The 25592-nt window shown below is 42.9% G+C and overlaps 1 protein-coding gene across 7 annotated transcripts in view; it reads right to left on the bottom strand.

Moving 5' to 3' along the window:
- PAQR5 (progestin and adipoQ receptor family member 5) overlaps positions 1–19143 on the bottom strand; it is a 58415-nt gene extending 39272 nt beyond the window's left edge. The window contains exons 1-4 of one of the 7 annotated variants that reach the window (XM_068275057.1): positions 18885–19143; positions 13829–13875; positions 7089–7210; positions 6871–6998 (exon numbers count right to left, since the gene is read on the bottom strand). In XM_068275057.1, the coding sequence (XP_068131158.1) occupies positions 6871–6998; positions 7089–7139 (179 nt within the window). In that variant the 5' untranslated portion in view covers positions 7140–7210; positions 13829–13875; positions 18885–19143. Of the gene's footprint in view, positions 1–6870; positions 6999–7088; positions 7211–13828; positions 13876–18090; positions 18204–18225; positions 18319–18884 lie in introns of those variants that run through there. The other 6 variants (XM_068275062.1, XM_068275061.1, XM_068275056.1 and 3 more) reach the window with 6 other exon arrangements.
- Positions 19144–25592: the final 6449 nt, after the last annotated feature.

Here is a 25592-nt window from a genome sequence, read left to right as displayed (position 1 = left end):
TGACAACATCATCATTCATCAGTTCGGTCTCAGTGTGCTCACCCAATAGGAGTGCTCAAAGGAAAGAATGATGCTGCCTTGTGCACTGGCTGTCTGTTAGACACAGCACTACATTTCTCAAGATGCAACGTGGAGACTGTTGGTTGCTAATACCAATGCTATGTGGGAGGCATGGCTGGGAGCAGGCAATAATGTCTTATTTAGGTTTAAAACTATAGATATAAATACTTCTCTGATCAATTTATTTTCAGAAGGTGTCAACAGTCCTTTTAATCAATACCAGTTGCTTGGCAGCCCTATTTAGACCCTAGCAGGTCTATTTGGCTGCAGTAGTGTTTGAATCACACACCTGCAACCAGCATACAGCTAATCTTGTCAGATCTGACAATGTCAGAAACACCTGATTTGCTGCATGCTTCTTCAGGGTCTATGACTAAAAGTATTTGAGGCAGAGGATCAGTAGCACAGCCAGGCAACTGGTATTGCTTAAAAGGAATAAATATGGCAGCCTTCATATCCCTCTCACTTCAGTTGTCCTTTAAGCGGCTCATCCAAAAACCATTTTGCATCCTCTGATGATTTGTAGCAGCATCCACTCAGAGCTGTGACCAGGTGTTGGAAGATGCGAGTCAGTCATTGGATCGGACCCTTCACTTCCAGCACCCACCTGCCTTTCTTGGATGATGGACAGGTCTAGTTTCATATTGTTATATCTGCAGCCTAGGAGGAGCAGGCTGGGCCGAGGCATAGGCTGGAGAGGCTCCAGCCTCAGGGCGCAGTGTAGGAGGGGGCGCACAATTCATTCAGCTGTCATTCCTAATTGTGTTTTAAGCAGAAAGAAATAAGAAAAGGGGATACATAGCAGTGACTGCAAGCCAGATAACTAGAGATTAAGGTGTTGGGGAGGTTGTGGGCCCTGTTGCCCTCTTAGTCTAATAGCAATCAGTGTGTAAAGGCTCATACACACGGGGTACAGCCGTCGCCGCAACCACGTGGCACGCGCGTGTTGCGGCGACGGTTCGTCCGTGTGTATGACGCGCGCGCCCCGAACCGTCGCCCGTCGGAGCTGTCGCCAGGCGATTGACATGTTCAATCGCCGGCTACAGCCGTCGCCGCAACATCGCCGGAACTGTCGCTAGCCCCGCATGTGTATGCGGGCTAGCGACAGCTACCCACACACAGTACACGGAGCATCCGGCGGGGGGGAGGAACCTCGGCGACAGCTTCCGCCGCATCGCTAATCCCTCTGCTGCCGTGTGGATGCAGAGGGACTTGGCGACGAGCTGTCGCCGAACTGTCTCCGAACTGTCGCGCACACGCTCCCGTGTGCGCGACAGCTACAATTGTCCCCCCGTGAGTACTTAGCTTAACAGCTGAGGTGGGAGGGGTGGAGGGGCGCATTTTGGTGTCTCAGCCTTGGGTGCTGGAGGACCTTGTCCCAGCTCTGAGGAGCACAGATGGTGTGGCTGGTGCTCTGTACACTTCTTCCTCACTGTGACATAACCAATAATTTCCACAACATGTAGGCAAGCTGAGTGACACACCCTCAGCATTTATCCAGATATATATATACTGTATGTCCTCCTTTCATGCTGCAGCTTGTGCCTCTTCTATGTAGGAGTGCCAGGCACTGTCCCTCTCCCACTAACGCTTAAAGCTGGCTACAATGGCACCTTCCATCCAATAAAACATTTGAAATGACACTTTACAAATGATCAATCAACTGTGATAATTTTCATGATCATCAAAAGGATACTTAAAGAGGAACTGCAGTGAAAATAATGTAATAAAAAAGTGCTTTATTTTTACAATAATTATGTATAAATGATTTAGTCAGTGTCTGCCCATTGTAAACATTTTTAAATCTCTGATTTACATTCTGACATTTATCACATGGTGACATTTTTACTGCTGGCAAGTGATGTAGCTGCTGCTTGCTGTTTTGGCAGTTGGAAACTATTTCCCACAATGCAACAGGGTTCACAGACAGGAAACTGCCAAGAGTACGTACTCAGAATTTCTTTGTGGGAGGGGTTTCACCACAATATCAGTAATACAGCGCCCCCTGATGGTCTGCTTGTGAAAAGGATTAGATTTCTCATGTAAAAGGGGGTATCAGCTGTACTACCAGCTTGCAAACTAACAGGATATAAGCCCGACGAAGGCTGCAAGGCCAAAAGCTTGCTTATTTTTATTCATTTTTAGTTAGCCAATAAATGGTATCATTCTGATTTAAAACTTCTTGATTGGAATAAAGTTCAATTCTTGGTCGGAGTTTCTCTTTAAGCCTGGAATAAAAAAATCAGTTTTACTCACCTGGGGCTTCTACCAGGCCCCTGCAGCTGTCTTGTGCCCTTGCAGTCACTTACAGAACCTCCCGTCTCCCGCCACCGTTTTCGGCCGATATTGCGGACGGAAACGTGACAAAAAGGCTACGTGAGGCCAGGGCTGTTGGTCCTGTCGGTGAAGCAAAACTACCTGGTGGCGGGGGACTGGAGGATCCATGAGTGACCGCAAGGGCACAGGATGGCTGCAGGGGGCTGGTAGAAGCCCCAAGTGAGTAAAACTGTTTTTTTTTTTTTTTTATCCGTGGCTTAAGTATCCCTTCAAACTCTATTGATTCATCAAATGAGAGAGAGAGAGAGAGAAAGAGAATTTAGAAATTAAAGTATACCTGAAGTGAAAAAAACCCCCCTTATGATATAATGAATGGTTTATGTAGTACGCGTAATGACTAGAACATTAGTAGCAAAGAACATAGTCTCATATTTTTATTCTCAGTTATATAGCTTTTTTTTATAACATTGCATCATTCTGTCATATTTGCAGTTTAGAAACCACACTCTGTCTTTTAAGCTATAAAACAAAGCAGAAATAATGACCCTTTGAACTTTCCTGCAGTAATCCCTTATCGCAAGCTGTCGCTCACTGTTTCTTGGCTGTTTAAGTGCTTTAGAAAACAGGACTGTCTATAAACCAAGTTGGGTTGAATAGCTCAGTGAAGCTCTTTTGCATAGATAACTTTTTTTTAAATCTTCCTGTACTGCTGCAAAAAACAATGTGAGCCTATTTTCTTTGCTACTAATGTTCTATTTCTTAGCTGTACTACACATGCAAGTCATTATCTTATAAGTTTATTTTCGCTTTAGGTTTGCTTTATTGAATTACAGTGGACCCAAATTAAAAATACAAGATTTCAGAAATAAAATCTGTTTTCTAAATTATAATAAATAGCAGCCTTTTTCAGCTGCAGGATGACAAATATAAAATATTTTACATTTATTGGAGGAACCCCTCCCTTCCTTTCATATTGCCGGGACAGAATCCGGCAGACTGGTGGAGTAGGTGGTGCCCAGCAAAGAAGGAATTGCTAATGGCTGCCACCTGTATAACTCTAGTTCTGAAAAGAGAAGGGTGAAAAGCATGCACTGAAATGCTCATAGGCTTGAAGCAGTGTTTATTTATCTTTGTATGTATCAGAGTGATGCAACTAAATATTTTGAATTAAAAAAATGTTTGGTTTGGGTCCGCTTTAAGCGGACTGGATTAAAACATTCAAAACTAACAATTTTAACCAATTACAAAAAATCTAAAATGATTGTTTTGAATGTTTTAATCCAGTCCGCTTAAAGCGGACCCAAACCAAACATTTTTTTAATTCAAAATATTTAGTTGTACCACTCTGACAGATACAAAGATAAATAAACACTCCTTCAAGTTTATGTAGATTGTACTGAAGTCTATACGGCAGTGGCGAAAATAAGCTTCAGTACCCATGCTCTAGTGTAAGCAAATCTCTTGGCGGGCCTTTAGTCCCGCAGTTTTTGTTGACCTGCCATAAAATAGGATCTTTTTAGTATATTGTGTGTGGCCACCATAAGGGTGGGTACACACCTCCAATTTTAATTGGTCAAATTTTACCACTTCCATGTAGTACATACATGCTAAATCTCAGAGACATTAAATTAGGCCCACAAGTAGTTTCCCCACTTTGCATTATGTTTGACCCACTCTAGAACACCAGGGAAACCATATGGGAGAGGTAGGGGAGAGCTCTAGACACCAGGGAATGGTACAGGGGAGGGAGGGGAGGCATTAGAGCTGGTCCACACTAGGTCCGGAAACGTATCCGTGGCTGCGTTTTTCAAACCTGATGAAAAACGAAGTCCCAGATACTAATGTTCAAAATAGCAGCCAGCCTCACCCAAGTAAAAAAACGGATCCGTCTGCGTTTGCGGGGACCCGTTTTCAAAACCTGAACGGAAGGTCCGGATCTGCTGCATTTTCACGCAACGGATCAGGACCACGGATACACGCAGGGGTAGTGAAAGCAATGAGAAAACGCATCTCCAGCTCCACAGGCAAAAAACTGATGTGAAAACGGATAGCCTGAGCTTTATGATTGGCCCAAAAAAATCCTCCCACTCCTTCCTAATGATGGAGACGTTTTCTGTCAGGGAAAAACAGAACAGAAACTGACGCAAAACTGATGCACTTTCATCAGTTTGCAGTACGGATTTACTTCCCCTAATCTTCCCCTGATCCGGACTGCAGTGTCCGTCCTGCAACTGTGTCTAGTGTGGACCCACTCCGACACCTACAAACTTTATAAGGTAGGAAGGTGGCCAGTAGACATTGGGGTTGGCCCGTGACTAGGTCCCAGTATACAATTTCGGCTCGCGTATAGGTCCCAATTTACAATTTCGGCCCAGTTTGTATTTGAGTTTGACACCCCTGATGTAGTATGAGGGTTAACAGATTTTGAATACTATCAACAGATTTGTGCAAGTGAGCTCCCATACTACATGGAGGAAGGTGATAAAACACATCGCAAAGTGAGAGCAAATACAACTTCCACATAAGTAGCAGTGTAGTGTTCTGTGATGTACAACTGTTTAACACAATGTGTAGAACTCTTTGTTGTTATGCGCTCTGGCCTTTAGCACTCTGTATGGTAATACACAGATGATTTATCAAAAGGGGTACAAAGAAAACTTTAGCAAAAATGTGTGCAGTTTCCCAGCACAACAAAGAATAGCCAATAATGTTTCAGTTGCTGAATGGAAAAGAGAGTTGATCTGCACCACCTCACCTGAACTTGATCAGTGTGCTGGAGTAAATCTCAAAAACATTTATAGCCCCCAACTGTCCCTCTTTAGGAGGGACAGTCCCTCTTTGGGAACCAAATCCCTCTGTCTCTCTTTCTTCCTTATTTGTCCCTCTTTCAAGACTCATGTACAGATCTGTGTTAATAAACACATTTTTCTCCAGAAAAATACATATAACTGACTCAATTAGATCGATATGTTTCTTGTTTTAAAATGTTAAAATGAATGAAAACTAAAGAGGATAGAGAAGACCTGTGTGATTTGAATAATAAAACAACATATTTGTATTCTTTGTGATATGCATGGCGATTGGTGTTGTGGGGGCGTGATTAGAGGCATAGCAGGGGCGTGCCCTAAAGTGCCCAACTTTCTTTTCTCAAAAAATTGGGAGGTATGAACATATGCAAAACACCAGTACCCCAAAGAGGTGCAAGAAAACTGCACCACTGAATATGTATTGAAAAAGTCAAAATACCTTATTTCATATCCAACAATTTCAATAATATACATAATAGTTAAAAACACCTAAAAAGCGTATTTATAACCACCTGCCAGCATCATAACATATCATTTGCATAAAGTACAAACTGTATTAGTATCAGGACACAATACACACACATACACACACACACATATATATATATATATATATATATATATATATATATATATATATATATATATATATATATATATATATATATATATATATTATGTATAATAAACTTCATCATGTAGTTCCAATAGGACCCTGCCCTGCCAATAGAACCCGGGTCCCAAAGTATTAGTAGTATATAATCACAGTGATACTAATGATAATATAAAGTGCTCCATGCCTCCCAACTGTTTGAGATAAGAAAGAGGGACACTTAAGCCACACCCCTGCCACACCCCTAATCACACCCATAGTCATGCATACCATAAAGATTTCATAAGAAAATTATTTTGTTCTGTAATTCAAAGCACGCTGCCCCTTTCTATTCTGGTTTATTTTTCTTCATATTAACATTTGAAAATAAGAAATAGATCAATTCAAAGGAGGGGAATAAAGTCATAGTCAATACACTTTTTTGAGTAGAAAAATACATATATTTAAATAGATCTGTACATCATTCTTGAAAGAGGGACAAATGCCAAAAATCGATTGTACTTCTCAAATTGAAAAGACATAAAGAGTTGTATGATATGCTACCACCTTTAGGGCAGGATTTCCTAAACAAGCGCGGATGCATATACAGTATGTCAGATGTGGGAACTGACAGCAATTAGTGTAGTCATAACTGCGCCGCAACCTTTCACACTGTGAACTCTTCTGACTTGGTAAATTGCCTAACCTGTAATGACTTTTTACAGCACATGCCACAGGAAAAGACAACTGTAAATGAACCCAACACATTCCATAAAAGGGACACTTACAAAAGGAGAGACGTTGATTGACAGATGCAAAAGATATGTTTTTGTAGAGGCAGGACAGATTCAGAAAAAAGCAGCAACTCACAAGTACAGAAGGTGGAAGCTGTGGGAAAAAAGATGAAGAATAGTCAAAGGTTGTCTACAAAGAGAAATAGAAGATCCGGTCTTGGTATATCAAAGAGTGGAGAAAAGAGGCAGCAATTGTTGAGGAATTATTACTTGAAAAGATCACATAAAGCATGCTAGACACAGCCCACCAGTTGTTAGAAGAATTAGTGCCTGATGTGTCTGTCCCTTCCCTTCATTTAGAAAGCCACAACTAGCAGCATCCCCGAGACTGAAATCTTACCAGGTAGGTATGAAGTGGGTCCAGATGTTGAGGGTCTCATTAGTCATCTGGAAGAGACTCAGTACACAAGCTGTAGCCGAGCTTCGTGGAGAGCGATAGCCACATATAATACTGTCTTCATGAAATACCTGGACACAGATGCAGCACAGGTTATACACAGGGGGGGCACAAGGAGATAATGGGTTTTGCATACAAGTGGCGGTCTGAGTGGTACTCACCTTGGGCACTTGTTGAACAGTAAGCAGTCTGGGTAACTTCACACTCAGCATGGTGCTTGTTTAGGGTTAAATCCACCCTTCTCGTATTAGTTCAGTTGTTATTGCTGGTTCCTCTTAGTTCCCTGTGCACACAATGAACACATACATGTATCACTAAGCAGCCCTGAGTTTACAGTACAGTAACCGTGTTCTTCAGCTCCCCTGTATCATACTGTTCCCTCCGAGCCTTATTTGCACATTCTAATTTCAGCATTAATTACCAAGTCAGTATCGGTCTTATGATGCCTGACAAAAAGCACAAGGTTGCCATTTACACAAATGGTACATCAAATTTGCTTAACAGCACACCAGCGCCACTGGCATAGCATCTCTAGTCTACTTGCCCTGCAGAGCTACTAGTCATGGGTGCATGAACTAATGCTAACATTAGAAACAGTGAAAAATGCCACTGCTAAAGAGATCCAGGACTGTGACCTGCAGGGAACTTTACTAGGAGCACATAAAGCAAGGATGATGTACGGATAACCGAACTCAGAATGCTGCGTAATATGTTGGCGCTTTATAAATACAATAAATAAATAAAATATTTATTTCGCCAAGTACAACGTGAGTTGTACCCGGAATTGATTTTGGCACACACGGGGTCGGTGAAGGTACAATAATAGAAAAAGTACATGTAGCATACAGTAAGTACATTAGATATACAGTAGATACAGCGTCTGCTGCTGATACATACAGTAGATACCTACAGTAGGTGCAAAGCTTATAACTGAAGTCAGATGTCCATTATAGTGGATCTCCCAATACATTTTATAAATGAATTGCATTATTACAGCATGTAAGGCCTGGTTTCCACTAGGGACTGGTGGTTCGTGGGTGCAAATAATGCAACAATGTGTTGTCTAGGGCGGCGCTATGTTAGTCAATGGACAAATGTTCACGTCATCAAAAAAAAAACAAAAAAACAAAACGCTTTTTATGGACACCAATGTGTGTTTAAACCCATGTTAGGTGGAGACACACCAATTATTTTCAGTGGGCTGTCAGATCAAATGTGGATTTTGCATGTAATAGCATCCGGAATTTAGGCTCAATTCGAACTTGGTGGAAACAAGACCTAAGCCAAACAAAACCCCTTAAAAGAAACCTGAAGCGAGAGGTAGATGGAGGCTACCACATTTATATTCTTTTAAACAATACCAGTTGTCTTGTAGTTCTGCTGATCTCTTTGGCTGCAGTAGTGTTTGAATCACACACCTGAAACAGGCATGCAGCTAATCTTGTCAGGCTTTTGTAAGAAACATCTGATCTGCATGCTTTTTCAGGGTCTGTGGCTAAAAGTGTCAGGCCGGTTCCACAGTAGAAACCTGCGTTCGCATTGAGGTGCAGCACCACAACGCTAAAAACAGACTTTGTAGGTACCTGCGGCAATGAGGCTTAAAGTGTACCCAAGCCGAAGCTCGAGTACAAAAGTAGATACTTGCCTAAAGAGAGGGAAGCCATAGGCAAACGTAGGGGGGGATTACAGCTGACCAGAATCCTCCCTCAGACCAGGGCCAGTGCAGTGTCTGGGGACAGGTACAAGTTGACACACCAGAATATCTGCAGGTATCCTGCAGCTCACAGCACTGCCCCCTTTCTTTACCTGCTACAGTTGACTTTGGATGGAGCCGCAGCGTGTGTACAGAGCATGGAGCAGAAGGGTGAATACAGAGCATGGAGAAGCAGCGTGTGTACAGAGCATGGAGCTTCAGTGTGTGTACAGAGCATGGAGCAGCAGCGTGTGTACAGAGCATGGAGTAGCAGCGTGTGTACAGAGCATGGAGCAGCAGCGTGTGTACAGAGCATGGAGCAGCAGCGTGTGTTCAGAGCATGGAGCTTCAGCGTGTGTACAGAGCATGGAGCTTCAGCGTGTGTAGAGAGCATGGAGCCGCAGCGTGTGTACAGAGGATGGAGCAGCAGTGTGTGTACAGAGTCATGGAGCAGCAGCGTGTGTACAGAGCATTTCCCCTTCACTTTCCTCTTTATTAGCAATGTTGGCTTTCCTCATTATTATCTGTATCCAAACTGCTCCTAATCGATCCCGTTGTCGATCAGGAGCAGATCATGCATTTAGGAAATAATTGTCAGATCTTGTTAGTCGGACAGATTATTGCATTATGTGTACCAAGCATTATGTCCTACCATATTATTATACTGTATGCTGAGAGAGACCTTTCAGGAATCCCCACCTTGAAAATCCTGGGTTTGCCCTTGGAAGCCCCTGTGCTCTCCCCACCACTGAACGCAGCCCCCTGGAAATTGGCGGCATTGCTGGCGACATTACAGTGGCGTCAGTTCCTATCGGGGCAGTGCAGCTCCTCTTCTGCAATCTTGACCATGCTGTAGACGCTCGAATCCGCCTGCACATGTGCAGTAGCATAGAGCCACGGGCTCCTTCCTTCTGCGCATGTGCGGCCGTGCTCCCCCGTCTCTTGCGCGCCCATGACAGCAAGGAGAAGAGCTGCGCATTGCATTGGGGGGCTGCTGCCGACTGAGGGAAGCCTCAATAGGATCCTGAGGATCCCCTCTTTGACAGGTAACGTATTTAATAGAAAACCCGATCTTGGGCTTGGGTTTGCTATATTGTAATTCTTGGCAGGAAATCAAATCTTAAAGAGACACTGAAGCGAAAAAAAATATGATATAATGAATTGGTTGTGTACTATGAATAATTACTAGAAGATTAGCAGCAAAGAAAATATTCTCATACTTTTATTTTCAGGTATATAGTGTTTTTTTCTAACATTGCATCATTCTATAATATGTGCAGATTACACAACACTCAGCATTCAAAATGAGTCTTTCAGAGCAGTCTGTGAAGTAATGACCTCTCCTCTAGCAGAGGAAAAGTAAATAGTCCAGGAACAGTTGAGATAATAAAAGTCAGATAACAGCCCTCTCCACGACTAACTTAGTCGGAGAGCTTAAAGGATACCCGAACTGAAATGTGACATAGTGAGATAGACATGTGTATGTACAGTGCCTAGCACACAAATAAGTATGCTGTGCTCCTTTTTTTCTTTCTCTGCCTGAAAGAGTTAAATATAAGGTATGCAAGTGGCTGACTAAGTCCTGACTCAGACAGGAAGTGACTACAGTGTGACACTCACTGATAAGAAATTCCAACTATAAAACACTTTCCTAGCAGAAAATGGTTTCTGAGAGCAAGAAAGAGGTAAAAAAGGGGAATTTCTTATCAGTGAGTGTCACACTGTAGTCACTTCCTGTCTGAGTCAGAATTGAGTCAGCCACTTACATACCTGATATTTAACTCTTTCAGGCAGAGAAAGAAAAAAAGGAACACAGCATAGTTATTTGTGTGCTAGGCACAGTACATACACATGTCTATCTCCTAATGTCACATTTCAGTTTGGGTATCCTTTAATGGCTTGTTTGCATAGAGATAACAACTGGAGTTTCTCAACTCTTCCTGTACTGGAAACAATTACACTGATGTATCTGATCTTAATGTTTTATTTCTTAGCTGTGCTACACATACAAATCATAATATCATCATTTTTTTCCGCTTCAGTGTCTCTTTAAAGAAAACCTGTAACGACAAAAAGTTCCCCTGGGGGGTACTCACCTCGGTAGGGGGAAACATCCGGATCCTATCGATGCTTCCCCCGTCCTCCTGTGTCCCACAGCGGTTTCGCTCTGGCCCTCCGAACAGCGGAGATGTAAATATTTACCTTCCCGGCTCCAGCGCAGGCATAGTATCGGCTCTCCGCTCAGAGATAGGCGGAAATAGCCGATCGCGCCCTCGCTGGAGCCAGGGAAGGTAAATATAGAAAGCCTTGTCGAGCGTGGATTGCAGGAGACTTCGGGGGAGGCAGCGCTGGATTGCCTGCAGCTACAGCGGAGGGGAAAACCTCATTGGGACCCTGAGGCTTCCCCCTACCGAGGTGAGCACTCCCCAGAGGAACTTTCTTTTGTTACAGATTCTTTTTAAGAAAGGCTCTCTAGCACTCACTTCCTGTTGAGGAAATACAAATTGCAAGGAACTGTATTGAAAAAATACGCTTCTGCACTTGCACACCGCAACGTGAACGCATAACAGTTTAAAATATCTGCGGTGCCATTAACTTACATGACTTCCGGTCAATGCACGGCACAGAGGAAGTTGACCCATAATGCGCTGATGTGTTCACGTCAGATGTGAAACTTCCAGCACATCGCACCGCATCAGGTATGAAACGTCCTATAGACTTTCATTGCTTTAGCATTACCCTGCGGTAAAAACGGGTAACGCAGTGTAATGTTAAGGCTATTTAGGAAGGAGGAGAAAAGCGCCGGCACTGCTGTCATTCACTTTGCTCATAATTCCAGCGTAAAATACATGCTACAAATGTGCATATATATATATATTGAGAAAGACACATACCCAAAGGTGGACATGGATGTGTAGCGGTGGGTGCAGAGGAAGAGGAGCCTTATGGCCGTTTCGCGCTATGCGCTTCTACGGAGGCTACCAGTAATGTTAAGGCTCTAGTGTGAAAGGGGCCTTAAAGAGAATCTGTATTGTTAAAATCGCACAAAAGTAAAAATACCAGTGCGTTAGGGGACATCTCCTATTACCCTTTGTCACAATTTCGCCGCTCCTCGTCGCATTAAAAGTGGTTAAAAACAGTTTTAAAAAGTTTGTTTATAAACAAACAAAATGGCCACCAAAACAGGAAGTAGGTTGATGTACAGTATGTCCACACATAGAAAATACATCCATACACATGCAGGCTGTATACAGCCTTCCTTTTGAATCTCAAGAGATCATTTGTGTGTTTCTTTCCCCCTGTTCTCATGCACTGAAGTTTCAGGCTGCTCTTTTCTTCCTGCAAACAGCTTTGCCCTTGTCTGTAATTCTTCAGTATGTGAAAGCCCAGCCAGCTCAGAGGACGATTTATCCAGCTTGTAAAAGATGAGAGAGAAGCTGCTCTAATCTAAATAATACACAGGCAGTGTGCATAGAGGGGCCTGGAAGGGGGAGTTCATAGCAGAACCACAACACTGAAGAACTTGGCAGCCTTCCAGACACAGGCTGACAAGTCTGACAATAGAGAGATAAGTTGATTTATTACAGAGACTGTGATAGTAGAAAGTGCTGCAGTAAGCCAGAACAGATTAGAATAGCTTTTGGAACTTGTAGGATGATAAAAAACAGGATGCGATTTTTGTTACAGAGTCTCTTTAAAGAGAATCTGTATTGTTAAAATCGCACAAAAGTAAACATACCAGTGTGTTAGGGGACATCTCCTATTACCCTCTGTCACAATTTCGCCGCTCCCCGCCGCATTAAAAGTAGTCAAAAACAGTTTTAAAAAGTTTGTTTATAAACAAACAAAATGGCCACCAAAACAGGAAGTAGATTGATGTACAATATGTCCACACATAGAAAATACATCCATACACAAGCAGGCTGTATACAGCTTTCCTTTTGAATCTCAAAAGATCATTTGTGTGTTTACCTTCTGTCCCCTTCTTCTCTCATGCACTGAACATTACAGGCTTCCTGTAGACAGCTCTGCTTGTGCTTGTGTTTGTAATCCCTCAGTATGTGTCAGCCAGCTACTTTCACAGCCTAACAGAGGAGGATTTTTATCCAGCTCTCTTCTATCACTGATAAGATAGCAGAGAAGCTGCTGGCTTATGTAAATAAAACACACACTGGAGTGTGCATAGAGGAACAGACCAGCACCGAAGAGTTGGCAGCCTTCCAGACACAGGCCGACAAGTCTGACAGGGGAAAGATACATTGATTTATTACAGAGACCGTGATAGTACAAAGTGCTGCAGTGAGCCAGAACACATTAGAATAGGTTTAGGAACTTATAGGATGGTAGAAAAAACGTTGTAATTTTTGTTACAGAGTCACTTTAAGGTCCATACATACATCAAATTTTTACCTAAAGATGATTGCCCAATTTTACCACCTCCATGTAGTATGAGAGCATACCCACACAGTCACATCTTTGCAAACTGAGGAATGATTCTGTCACATAGGTTTGTCAGGGAGGTTTGGAAGACTGATCGCTCTAAAGATGCTGTACAAATGCAAAAGATCAGTTCCCGCAAAAGACCTGAAAAAGGCTTTAACCGCTTCTCGACCGAGTCATGCCAATGCGCGTGGCCGCGGTGGCAGCCCCAGGACTGCCTAAAGGTCCTTGGGGTGGGGTTTGCGGGCGATCACACGCACCGATGCGCGAGCATCCCTGCTCTGTCTTTTATTGCTGTACAGCGCTGTGATCTAAGGGGACAGCCGTGTAATGCGGCTGTCCCCCTGGGAGACAGGAGAGCGATCGGCTCTCATAGGTTGAAGCCTATGACAGCCGATCGCACTGATTGGCTGGCGGGGGTAGGGAGGGAGGGTGGAATAGAAAAGAAATAAATAAATAGGCAATATTATTGAAAAATAAATAACAAATATTAAAAAAAAAACATTGGGGGAACAATCAGACCCCACCAACAGAAAGCTCTGTTAGTGGGGAGAAAAGGGGGGTTGGGGGAATCACTTGTGTACTGAATTGTACGGCCCTGCAGCGAGGCCTTAAAGCTGCAGTGGCCCATTTACAGAAAAATGACCTGGTCTTTAGGGGGGTTTAACACTGGGGTCCGCAAGTGGTTAATGGTCTATTTACTTCCTTCTTTTTCACGCATGCGTGTGCATACTAAAGTTAAGAAACATCTGCAGATCTTATACACACCTTGTTTAACAGACAGTCATCTACAAATCAGGTCAACCGGGATGAATCTGAAAGATTGAGAGAGAAATATTTTTCGTCCGTATCTTTTGTGGGCTTTTTTTTTTAGAAAGATGATGTGATCTTTCATTTTTCAAAGATTTTAGCTCGTGTGTACCCAGCTTAAGTATTCAAAATCTGTTGGCCCTCATACTTCATGGCAGTGGTAAAATTGGCCAATCATCAGCAGATAAAAATTGGATGTGTGTATGGAGCCTTAGAGGCAGTGGATCAGCAGGACAGCCAGGCAACTGGTATTGTTTAAAATTAAATATGTCAGCCTCCATATCCCTCTCACTTCAGGTTCCCTTTAACTGGTTGCCGACCGTGTCACGGCAATGGGCGTGGCCGCCGTGGCAGCCCCAGGACCGCCTAACGCCGATCGGCGTAAGTTCCTTGGGGCTTGCAGTGCAGGAGATCGCGCGCAGGTTGTGCTCGCATCTCCTGTTGGTGGGCGGAGTGGAGCTCCGCCTTCAGTCTCAGGAGACTCTTAGACTGTTAGACTGCCGTCTAATTACATTGTACAGCGCTGCGATGTGCAGCAGCGCTGTACTGGGGACAGCCGTGTGACACGGCTTTCCCCCTGGGGCACTAGACAGTGATCGGCTCTTATAGGCAGAAGCCTATAACAACCGATTGCCGTGATTGGCCATCTAGGGAGATGGAGGGAGGAAAGGGAAAAAATAATAATAAAGAAATAGTAATATTTATTAATAAATAAAAAAGGAAAATGTTTGCCCCCCAAAAAATAAACACTGGGGGCGCGATCAGACCCCACCAACAGAGAGCGAGAGAGAAAAGGAGGGGGGGGGGGGTGGAATCACTTGTGTGCTGTGTTGTGCGGCCCTGCAGCTTGGCCTTAAAGTTGCAAAGGCCTATTTTGTAAAAAATGGCCTGGTCTTTAGGGGGGTTTAAGCCCATGGTCCTCAAGCGGTTAAAGGAGATATAGACTATGTAATCTGACTGATGCCATATTTGGAATTATTAGCAGAGTCAGAGTCAGAGCACTAGATCTCCATATTCTTTCTCGCTCAGCAATACAGCTGGCATCGCTTAAGGGGAAATAAATATAATAACCTCCATATCCATCTCCCTGCATGATATCATTAAAGCCCCTTGCTGTGGAGGCTGCATGCAACTGTAATCATAAAATGCCTGACTGATAAACCTCCTGGCAAACCAGCACTGCAATCTGATATGACCCAAGTCAGGCAGGAATTCTTAAGCCGTTTACAGCAGGAAATGTTTAATCACTAACTAACAATTATAAAAAGTGATAGTCCCTCGCACGTTAATTACCAAAGCGGCTTACAACTAGGAGTGGTACCTTAAAAGGATGATAAGATAAAACTGCAATAACAGTAAGGTCGCCCAGCTGCTATAAACGTAATTCATTTCACAGCAGCATTCATATTTTTTAGGCTAGATCCAATCACCCATGACCCTGATTTTAGTGTAAATGTGCAATTATTACAGTCCAGGTTTGCTGGATCACTGGTGATATCCTAAATGGAGAGGCTTGGATACCTCGGGAGAGGCAGTGGCATAGCTAAGAAGCTATGAGCCCCGGTGCAATTTCTACATTAATTCCCCCCCCCCCCCAGCACTCTATACATAACAATTGATACGGTGCACTAAAACCTGCCAAGGATAACCACAGTGCCAGAGGTGCAAGAAGGGTATGGGGAACAGTTTGTTAATTACCTGCACAGGACCAATAGAGAGCTAATACTGCAGTTGAGGGAGAGCCCCTTTGGCCCAAGGGCCCCAGTGCGATCGCAACCTCTGCACCACCTATTGCTACGCCACTGGGGAGATGCATTAGTAAATTGTGCTTAATGTCATCATGAATACCACCTGCAAACTGTCACATTGGCAATGTGTCCACTTAGATATTTTAAAATGTTAGCAGCTATGTAGCTGTGGCTACCACTTGCCAAGGCCATCACCTTCACAATTATGTGTCTGGGGGATTACAAAACTGCCTCCTCAACTTTGATATCATAGTTTGAGACTCTTTTCCCACTATAAAGATAAAAGGGCCAATATCGCAGAAAAAGTAGGCAGTTAATATCTGACAGAACCGACAGGTTTTGGGTAAGTTTATCTCTTCTTGGGGATTGGAGTTCTCACGGTTTTCATTTTCAACAGCATTTCCTGTACAACAGTTTCTGCCAAAATAGCAGTTAAACCAGCCAGCCTCCCTAATCACTTGCACACTATTTTGTCAGATTTTGCAACTGCTGTTCAGGAAATGCTGTTGTAAACAAAGAAAACCCTGAGAATCCCCCATGAAGAGATGGACTGGTCATAAACCTGTCGGTTCTGTCAGATTTTAACTGCCTACGTTTTCCCTCAGGGCCGGCGCTACCATAGAGGCAGAGGAGGCAGCTGCCCCAGGGCCCCAGAGCTTGTAGGGGCCCCCAGTGGCTACAAGAGGAAAAACATTTTTTTTCAAATCGGCCTTATAGTTTTTGAGAAAATCGATTTTAAAGTTTCAAAGGAAAAAAAATACACATTTAAAAACCTGCCGACTTTAATGGTTGATAGCAAATCCACCTTAAATGCTAGAAACCCCCAGTGGCTACAAGAGGAAAAACATTTTTCAAAAAGACCTTATAGTTTTTGAGAAAATCAATTTTAAAGTTTCGAAGGAAAAAAGTATACTTTTAAATGCGGTAAATGTCACTTTTAGTAGCAAACCTAACGTTAGTGTAATTTTACATGCATCAAACGAAAGCGCAATAAATTTCCCGACGGGGTTTCCAGGGGAACTATACGCAGCCGCAGCGCTTTGGCCAGAGATCGCTATACAGCCGCAATATGGCTGTATGAAGATCCCTGGTATTTTTTTCTATTTTCCAATTTTTTTAATGTTTAGAATGTGGGAATTTAAAAAAAAAAAAAAAATTATGTGGGGTCCCCCCTCCTGAAACTTTTGAACCCCTTGTCCCCCATGCAGGCTGGGATAGCCAGAATGTGGAGCTCCGACCGATTGGGACTTCACACCCTGACTATACCAGCTGCAAAAAAGGTCCCCTAATGCCGATTTTTGTTCCGGGGTATATGTTGGGGGGGCCCCCCAGGTTTATTTTGCCCTGGGGCCCCATTATTGCTTAAACCGTCCCTGTTTCCCTAATAGTGGTCCTTTAAAGGACCACTCCAACAAAAAAGTAAGCAGTTGAAATCTGACAGAACTGACAGGTTCTGGACTAGTCCATCTTCTCATGGTGAATTCTCAGGGTTTAATATGTTTTCAAAAGCATTTCCCGAAGGGCTTCTAACAGTCCCCCACAGACATCCTTTGCCCGCGCAGCCACTCCCCAATGCTGCGGCCCCGGCTCCGGTTCACTTCTGGAATTTCAGACTTTAAAGTCTGAAAACCACTGCGCCTGCGTTGCTGTGTCCTCAATCCCACTGATGTCACCAGGAGCATACTGCGCAGACACAGACTATACTGGGCCTGTGCAGTATGCTCCTGGTGACATCAGCGGGAACAAGGACACGGCAACGCAGGCGCAATGGTTTTCAGACTTTAAAGTCTTAAATTCCAGAAGTGAACCGGAGGCGGGGCCGGAGCATTGGCGAGTGGCTGTGCGGGCACAGGATGTCTGCGGGGGACCATTAGAAGCCCCGGGTAAGTTCAACTCATTTTCCCCCTACAGTATCCCTTTAACAACTAATGCTAGGTACACACCATACAATTTTGTGTTAGATAGATGGTTCGATAGATAATTTCTGTCAGGTCTGATATCATTTTATTATTTATTATAATTTTTCTGGTCGATTTCTCATAGAAGTGAATAGAAATCGATAAGAAAAGATAAGAGCATCAAGCAGGAAATCAACCGGAAAATCGAATCTAAAATCGATCGAACGGAAAATTGCCCGAAAAAACGTATCGTGTGTACCTAGAAATTTGCATGGATCGTTAACTGTTGCGGTGCAACCATATAGTTGCGGCATACAGTACAATTAAAGTATAACTTACTGCCACTGTAAACACATACGTTACCCTGTAAATTGCACTGCATGCTTTGCGTCCCCCCCCCCCTGGACTGGCCACATCACACTACACCCAATGTGATAGGAACATCATTGCACTTGCATTGTGATCATATTGTCCATTGCAATGCGACGGACATAAAGTGAAAGGACCCAAAATGACATAAAGTACATTATATATGGCATGTTCTGCAAATCATAGGTTCTAGTAGTTAACATACCACCTCCTGTATCTTCTGTGTTCAGGATAAACAGTATTTCTCTGCAGTCTGCAGTATCCAAGACACTCCTGTGAAACTGAAGCTGAGGAATATAGTTGTCTTCCATTCCCCAAAGTGGCAGGCTATGAAACTTACCTTCCTAATCTTCCTATAATGCCACACTCCTCCTGGTGCCTGGCTCTGAATATATGAATGGAGACAAGAGTCCCTAAACACACCCGTCAGTTTATTGCTCCACCTGCCCTGTCACGCTAGTCTCCGAGTCTGTTTGTAATTCAATGTCATGTCCCGAGAGCATTTACATAAAAAGAATATTTCAAGGGTTAATCAGTAACAAAAAAAGGGGATGGGTTAGTTAAAATGTAATCTGGAAGTAGAGAACCCTAACTAGCTCTGGATGTGGCAGCTAGACACTAGGATCTGTATGTACCTTCATATCCAAGGATGAGGGCAGGCGGAGGACACAGAGAGCCTGGCCCAAAGAGCTGACACTTTACTGTGAAAACAGGAGCTCAAAACACACTAAAAGAGTTGATTGCTATTACAAAGCACAAAGAATTTCAACCCTGAGTCTTCCCTATGCTTGTAATACAAACACACACTGAAACCATGCAAGGTACACGTGCACACCTGCACACAGATCTTACAAGGCTGTTATGTCAATAGTGGTACCTGAAAGCTGTAGTGCATCTGTACATCACTTATTCAAAAGCAACAGGATTTATGCAGAGCAAAGAGTTAATGAAACTTGAAGAAGGTAAATGTGAATTATAATAAGCACTTCTTACACTCACCTTAGATGTATAGTGAGGAGATTCTCTTGCAGGTCTGTAATTTGCCAGCTATCTCATTCCCTCTTCTTTATATCAGTGTTCTGTCACAGATTTCACCCTTTCCCTCCTCTGTTACATTCTTACTCCTCCTCACATGCTTTGGATTCTGTTTGTTGCCCCAAACACTCAGGACTTGTCAGACTGGTTTTGTAGGGTGCCGCGACAACAACCAAAACTTGACGGAGTGGCCCGCGGTGACAGACTAGGGTGACTCAGAGACACTCTCTCTCTGTACAAAGTAGTAATGTCTATCTGAACAGAAAAATCACTTATATGACTAAGGAAAATTATCCAACAGGCAAGATCACAGTGAGAAATAAATGCTGTGTGAGGATTTATTCATTTCTCTGTATTAGGTGACAAGGGTGTGGCCACAAACATTAATATGTACATGGGGCGTTGTTACAAAAGAGATAGGATGGTGAGATTAGTGAAATATCCTCTAACAATCCAGTTATGTGTAGGTGGATTACAGAATTGGAAATTTCATATCTCTTTCAGAAAAGTCTTCCTCAGGGCTAATTCACAGTGCTCATGTCATGTCAACGCAATGCCCATAGAATTATATGGGCCCATTCACAGTACTGAGTTGTAACGGATCGCTTTCAAACATATTGCATGCAGGCTTTGTATTAAAGTCTATGTCCTGTCTCCATTGCGGTTTGCACTCATTTAAAAAAATAAAATAATTGGTTATTGAATCATTTTACAGAACAAGAAAACTATATAGAAGAAATAACTGCGTAAATGGGACATCACACAATAACGATTTTACAAATAGAGGACTTCCAAACAGATAAATCTGGAGTATACACACTCGCCAAGCCCTCCTACTTACAATAGTGAAATATAGGGATCCAGATAAGACCTCTATCATTGCTGCAGTCCCACCTTAATTTAAATCTATAGCAAAGAGAAGAAAAGTAAAAACAGAAAAGAAAAAAAAGAGAGAGAAGAGAAAGAAGAAAACAGAGAAGAGAAAAGGGAAAGCTCATCAAAACTTAAGTCACCCTTCCTCTCCTCCCTCACACCCAGTTCAAATCTCTGTTGAACACTTACAAAGACACTAACCCAGAAGGGTTTTTTGCCCATCAGAGTACAAAAACTTCCTATCTCGACCATGTCGGACTTTATTTCTCCTCTATGTTCGTGGCCATATCATTAATCATCTCCAGGTGCTTCAAGGAGTTCAACACCATCAACCAGTGCTGGAGTTCCCACTCATATTACCGCGCAGGTTATGTAACTGTCCACTGTGAACCTAGCCTAAAGGACTAGGATGATTTCCTAAGCCTTAGCGACGCAGGTAATTCCTGCTGAACAACTGTTAAAGGGAAATTGCCTACATTGTTTTCATAGGCAACAGGTTTTCTAATGATGTTGCCCCAGCTGAATCAATACTGTCAGTATTCAATAGTCAGCATTTTATCTAGCTTTATCTAACAGTGTCACTAGCTTATCTTTTCGAAAATGGTCCTACCAAACACCATCCACAGGTACAGGCACATTACTTTATATGCTAAGCAAATGAAGTAGACCTGGTAGTTCACCTAAATTTAATTGCAGTTGCGCTGCTTTATTGTAATACATAACAAAGCTTACAATGCAACATGATGTTTCGGTCAATGGACATTTATGAGTTTGGAAGGATTTGATAAAGGTCCATTGACTGAAATGTCATGCTGTATTGCAAACTTTGGTATTCTTCAATATCCTCTGGTCGAGTGTGTGTAACCCCTTCTACATGAACTTTTACATTATATGCTACCCTACAGCAGACAACTGCAATATGCGATATGCAAGAATCTAATGAGAGGTGGACTTCATAGTAAATTCTCCTGGATGACGAGAACTTGGATAAGGCTCTCAAAGCCATTAAAAATGTCCCCCATGTGCTAAAGACAGATTAACGTCGGCTAACGTAGACATATATTGTGCATCACACTTACCTTACACTGCAAGGATGCAGAAATCCTTTGGAAGTTATGCTTCGGGTTGTCCCCAATAACAATCCTTACAAATTTCCTTTCTGCACAAATTTGTGGCTATGAGCCCACCCCTCCCCCCCCCATTCAAAACTTTTGGAAGCAGATAGTCAATTCCTTTATGGCCGAATGGGATGTTCAGTTTCTTTCGAGCCTAATATAGGCCTAATAGGCAGGACACGTCTAAAAGGAAGGAAAAGAGGGAGTCAAGGGCCCAAGAGAGGACATAGGGATGAAAAGAGATCTTGCGGAGATCTTTCTGCCAATGACTTGGGGTGGGCATGATGAGAAGAGCAAAATAAAATTAGATGATGGTCAGAGGGGGAGCGGTGTGGTGTTCAGGCCAGTGCAATAGAAAATCTGCAATTCACAAAAAAACAGTGCATTGGCAATTAATACAAATTAGTAACATTTACATTAAAAACTGTGAAGTTGGTCAATTGTTTTCCTTATCTTGGAAGACTATTAGAGAAAAATTTGATCTGCATTCCTCTGAGTTGTTTTCCATTTTCTCCAATTGCGCCACTTTTTGTACAGACCCCTTGCAGATGGCCTGGACCTCAGCCATGCTTGCACTCTTACAAGCACAGCACTGGGTTAATTTCAGATATGTGTGCTGAAATGTGGTATAGCAAACTAGACACTTATTCTCCTGCAATGGCCAAGTGGGAAAATAGGTTAGTTACTGTGCTTCCTCAAGAGGACTGGGATACTATGTTCTTGAGCTTGGCTAAGTCTTCTATTAACTGTATGAATAAGAAAAGGGGCTACAAAGTCTTTTATGACTAGTATAGAACTCATGCCTTGCTCCTTGCTAGGGGATTGGCTCCCTCAGCTCAATGTTTTAGGGGTTGCGGCCATATAGTTGACCCGGCCCACTGCTGGTGCTCCTTTGAAGTTGTGGGTTGAATGCTTTCAATTACTGTCCTCTGTTATGGAAGTTTTCATCTCTCCTGATCCTTGGGTGGCCTTGTTCCATAATCCCCCATTCACCCTCTCTAAATATCAGAACCTGCTCCTCACCCAATTTTGTAATGCGGCTAAGGCTCTGAATGCTAGAGAGTGGAAACTCCCATCCCTACACCTCACTGCTCTTTCTCATAAGCTGCTCCACTGGATGAAATTACATTTTCCTTATACAACAGAGCCTACAAGTTCACTAAATATGGTCCCCATTTACTGATTGGCATTCCTCACATGGTGGGGCTGGGCCCTATATTTTACCTGCCTTGTAATGTTGGTTGATTATTGCTTTTATGCTGTGTGTGTCTGTGTTATATTATGGTATATTTATTGTTGAGACCCTTTCTATGCATATCGAACTTTGCACCAATTTACTTTTATACTATAAATGACTGCATGCAATGTTCTGTGGAATTATTGTATGTGATTTTTGCTTTATTCAATAAACCCACTTGTTGAAAAAAAAATTAAACCCTGTGAAGCTGAACTAGGAACTTTAAAATATTTTTTTCTCCCACAATCCAAATCACACCCACATTTAAAAAGGTACAACATTTGGCCTGGAAAACTATGAGGAAATTAATAATAATAATCAGAATGGTAAAAATAATAAAAACAAAACGATTGCCCGTGGTTGCAGCCCCTGCTCCATGCCAGCTCTCCTGCCTGACACTAACCATACAAAAAACATGCACTCCCAATCAATATACTAGAACTCTCAACTTGCATTGCTAGATTCCCAGGTTCAAATCTTGGTTAGGGCACGGTTAGCATGAAGTTTGTGGGTAGGAATACACTAGTTTGAATCACATATGCGCATACCGTATATACTAGCATATAAGCCGACCCGCATATAAGCCGAGGCACCCACTTTTCTCTCAGAAACCAGGAAAAAATATTGACTTGCATATAAGCCATCTCCACTGTAGCCCGATGTGCCCCCAAGTACAAGGCAGCCGCCCTTCCCATAGCTAGATGTGCATCAAGGATGATACAGCTCTGTCTCCAGACGCCACTAGATGGTGTCATAGATATGAGACACAGCGATTGCCACACAGGAAGAATCCCCGATCACTGCACGCTGACATGTTGCTTGCACACTCCGCTCCGCAAGCCAAGGGATACAGGTAGTCTTGAAAAGCGCACTCTGCACACAGTGTTGCATAAAATAGGGGCTCAGACACAACAGGGAGCCAGCTGGCAAGAGCAGGATCACTAGTGCATGATCCTTACGCTCCAATACCAGTAACAAAACCTGCTCCACTATCCTTTCTGCTCCACTGACTCACGTATAGGCCGAGGGGGTAACTTTTCAGCACATTTTTTGTGCTGAAAAATTAGGCTTATACGCGAGTATATAAGGTATGCGATTCTGCCAAGTTTGTTCCTACACTTTAAGTTTTACCTGTGCTTGTGTGGGTTTAGTCTGGCAACTCAAGTTTCTTCCCAAATCTGCCCTTGGACTATGGTAGGGGATTAGACTGTAAGATCCTTTGAGGGACAGTCGGTGACAAGACTAAGTACTCTGTAAAGGGCTGCAGAAGATGTAAGTGCTATATAAATACATAATAATAATATGGTAGGACAGACTACGTCTATGGTAGGATTAGATTGTGAGCTAATCTGAGGACAGTCAGTGACATGACTATGTATTCTGTAAAGGGCTGCAGAAGATGTCCATGCTATATAAACAAATAATAATAATAATACTGATGCCCTCATAAATCAGCTCCAGTGCAAATACATGGTTTTGTTAAATATTCGGAAAGGTTACATTGTACCCGTCTCTGTTTGATTTTCTGATTGCACATTGCATCAGCAAAGCATGGTGCATAAACATAGGTAATGCAGTTTTATTACTTTGAAATGTTCAATCAGACTCCAACAGTGCAGTTTCGGTGCAGTGTGGACTGTGAAGTTGGCTTACTGCACTGCTTGATATCCTATCACTGAATAAGGAACAATTAAATAGACCTTACACATAGATTTGAGTACAAAAAGAAACAACTTTAACAATAATATATATATATATATATATATATAGCGTCAAATCTACAACACATGAGAACACGCAGATCATATGTGATAAATACAAAAGAAAGGAGGTTTTAAAAAACTAGAGGTGGTGATAGGATGTATGGCTGGTTAGATTTTGTTGCCATGGTAGCACGCCTGTGGGCGACACAATATAGTCAGAAAATTGCCCTGTCTCAGTTCCAGCCTGATCTGTGCACAAGACAGAGGCACATCACAGAAAAACAAGAGTAGTCTTTCACACTGCATTGGTTCCACTGCTGACCTTATATCTGTGGCATGCAGATGGCCTTTATCACATGTTGCACATTGCTTAAGTTGGTTAACATATTGCAAAAGCCAAGACCTGCTACTCAAAATGCCACAGATGTCCTGGCACCCTAAACTTCGCCCTCCATGAATCTACAACTCCCCTTCCCCCAAAGCTCACTTTGGCCCAGCTGTCACTTCTCCCTTACTTCCCTTGCCCATCATAGGTAGCTACAGGTGCCCCTTAGCATTAGGTAGCCAGAGGTTCCCTCAGTATTTAGTAGCTAGTGGTGCCGGTGCCCCCGACTGCTCAGTATTGAATAGCTAGTGGTGCCCCCGACTAAAGGGAGATCTCGTCAGTGGAATGCTGAGGGCTGGGTGAGTAACCTCATTTATCCTCTGCCCTCCATCATCCGGTGCCTGTAGGCACGTGCCTATAGTGCCTTATGGTAAAGCCAGCCCTGACTGAACACACTACCATCTTCCATACTCTTGTAGGACCCCATGTCCCATTCTGACCCTTGTATTGGTGGTCTGTCAGGTGATATGGGAACTAGCATTACGTAGCCCCCACATCTTACCAAAACTGGTCACGGATATTAAATTGTAGAAATCTTGCTGGATCTCTTCACAAGTCTTGTCATTTCCTTTCTTCCCCCCTCTGCATGGTCAGCAGATATACCTAGGCTCCACTTTCTCACCCTCTGCTGCACATTGATGGATTATTTGATCCTTCCCCTTTCATGGAAAATGGAACATCTGCTGAAGGCACGCAGTGAGTAGTTCCATCTTGAAAAGTCACAAAAACAGCAATCTAAAAAGCAGCCATGAGTATAGGAAAAGTAACAAAAATATGGATTCCACTTCTTAAATCTCTACTTCTGTGTAAACTGAGTGGTTGGCAAGCATTCTAAAAAAAAAAAAACATGGACACCTGGTAAAAACAGGAATAAACAAAATGTATGAATACTATTAGCTACTAGTAATACTAGTAGCTAAGCGGGGGAAAGAGTCAAAGAAAACAATTAATAAAATCACAAAACATGAGTGCAAACCTGTAATGAGAGGGATCTAGAGGAACTAGATGTAACCATGGAGGATTGAAAAATAGATCAGTATGACCTCCAGGAGTCAACCAAGTTCAGGGACACCCATCTACCCCTTTACATACAATCTAAAAAGTATTAAAGGCGTATTTGCAACATAGCAGTACAGACACATCCAGGCACCAAGTTTCAGGCCTATCAGCATGTTTTTCAAGTGCTCTAAAGACTAGCATGCTCAACAAGTGATGTGACTCCACTGACTGCATGTTTGCTCAAGTTGTGTGACCAAAAGATCACTGACAGTCAGGCAAAAGGGAATACACATAGCAGCTTCTATATTGTTCAATGTGATCCTTAGCCACTGAGTATACATTTCTGAATACTAAAACACC

Source organism: Hyperolius riggenbachi, chromosome 3, assembly GCF_040937935.1.
Source record: "Hyperolius riggenbachi isolate aHypRig1 chromosome 3, aHypRig1.pri, whole genome shotgun sequence".
NCBI classification, from domain to species: Eukaryota; Metazoa; Chordata; class Amphibia; order Anura; family Hyperoliidae; genus Hyperolius; species Hyperolius riggenbachi.
Note: the sequence above shows the minus strand (reverse complement) of the source record. Positions and strands in the feature narration are given on the sequence as shown.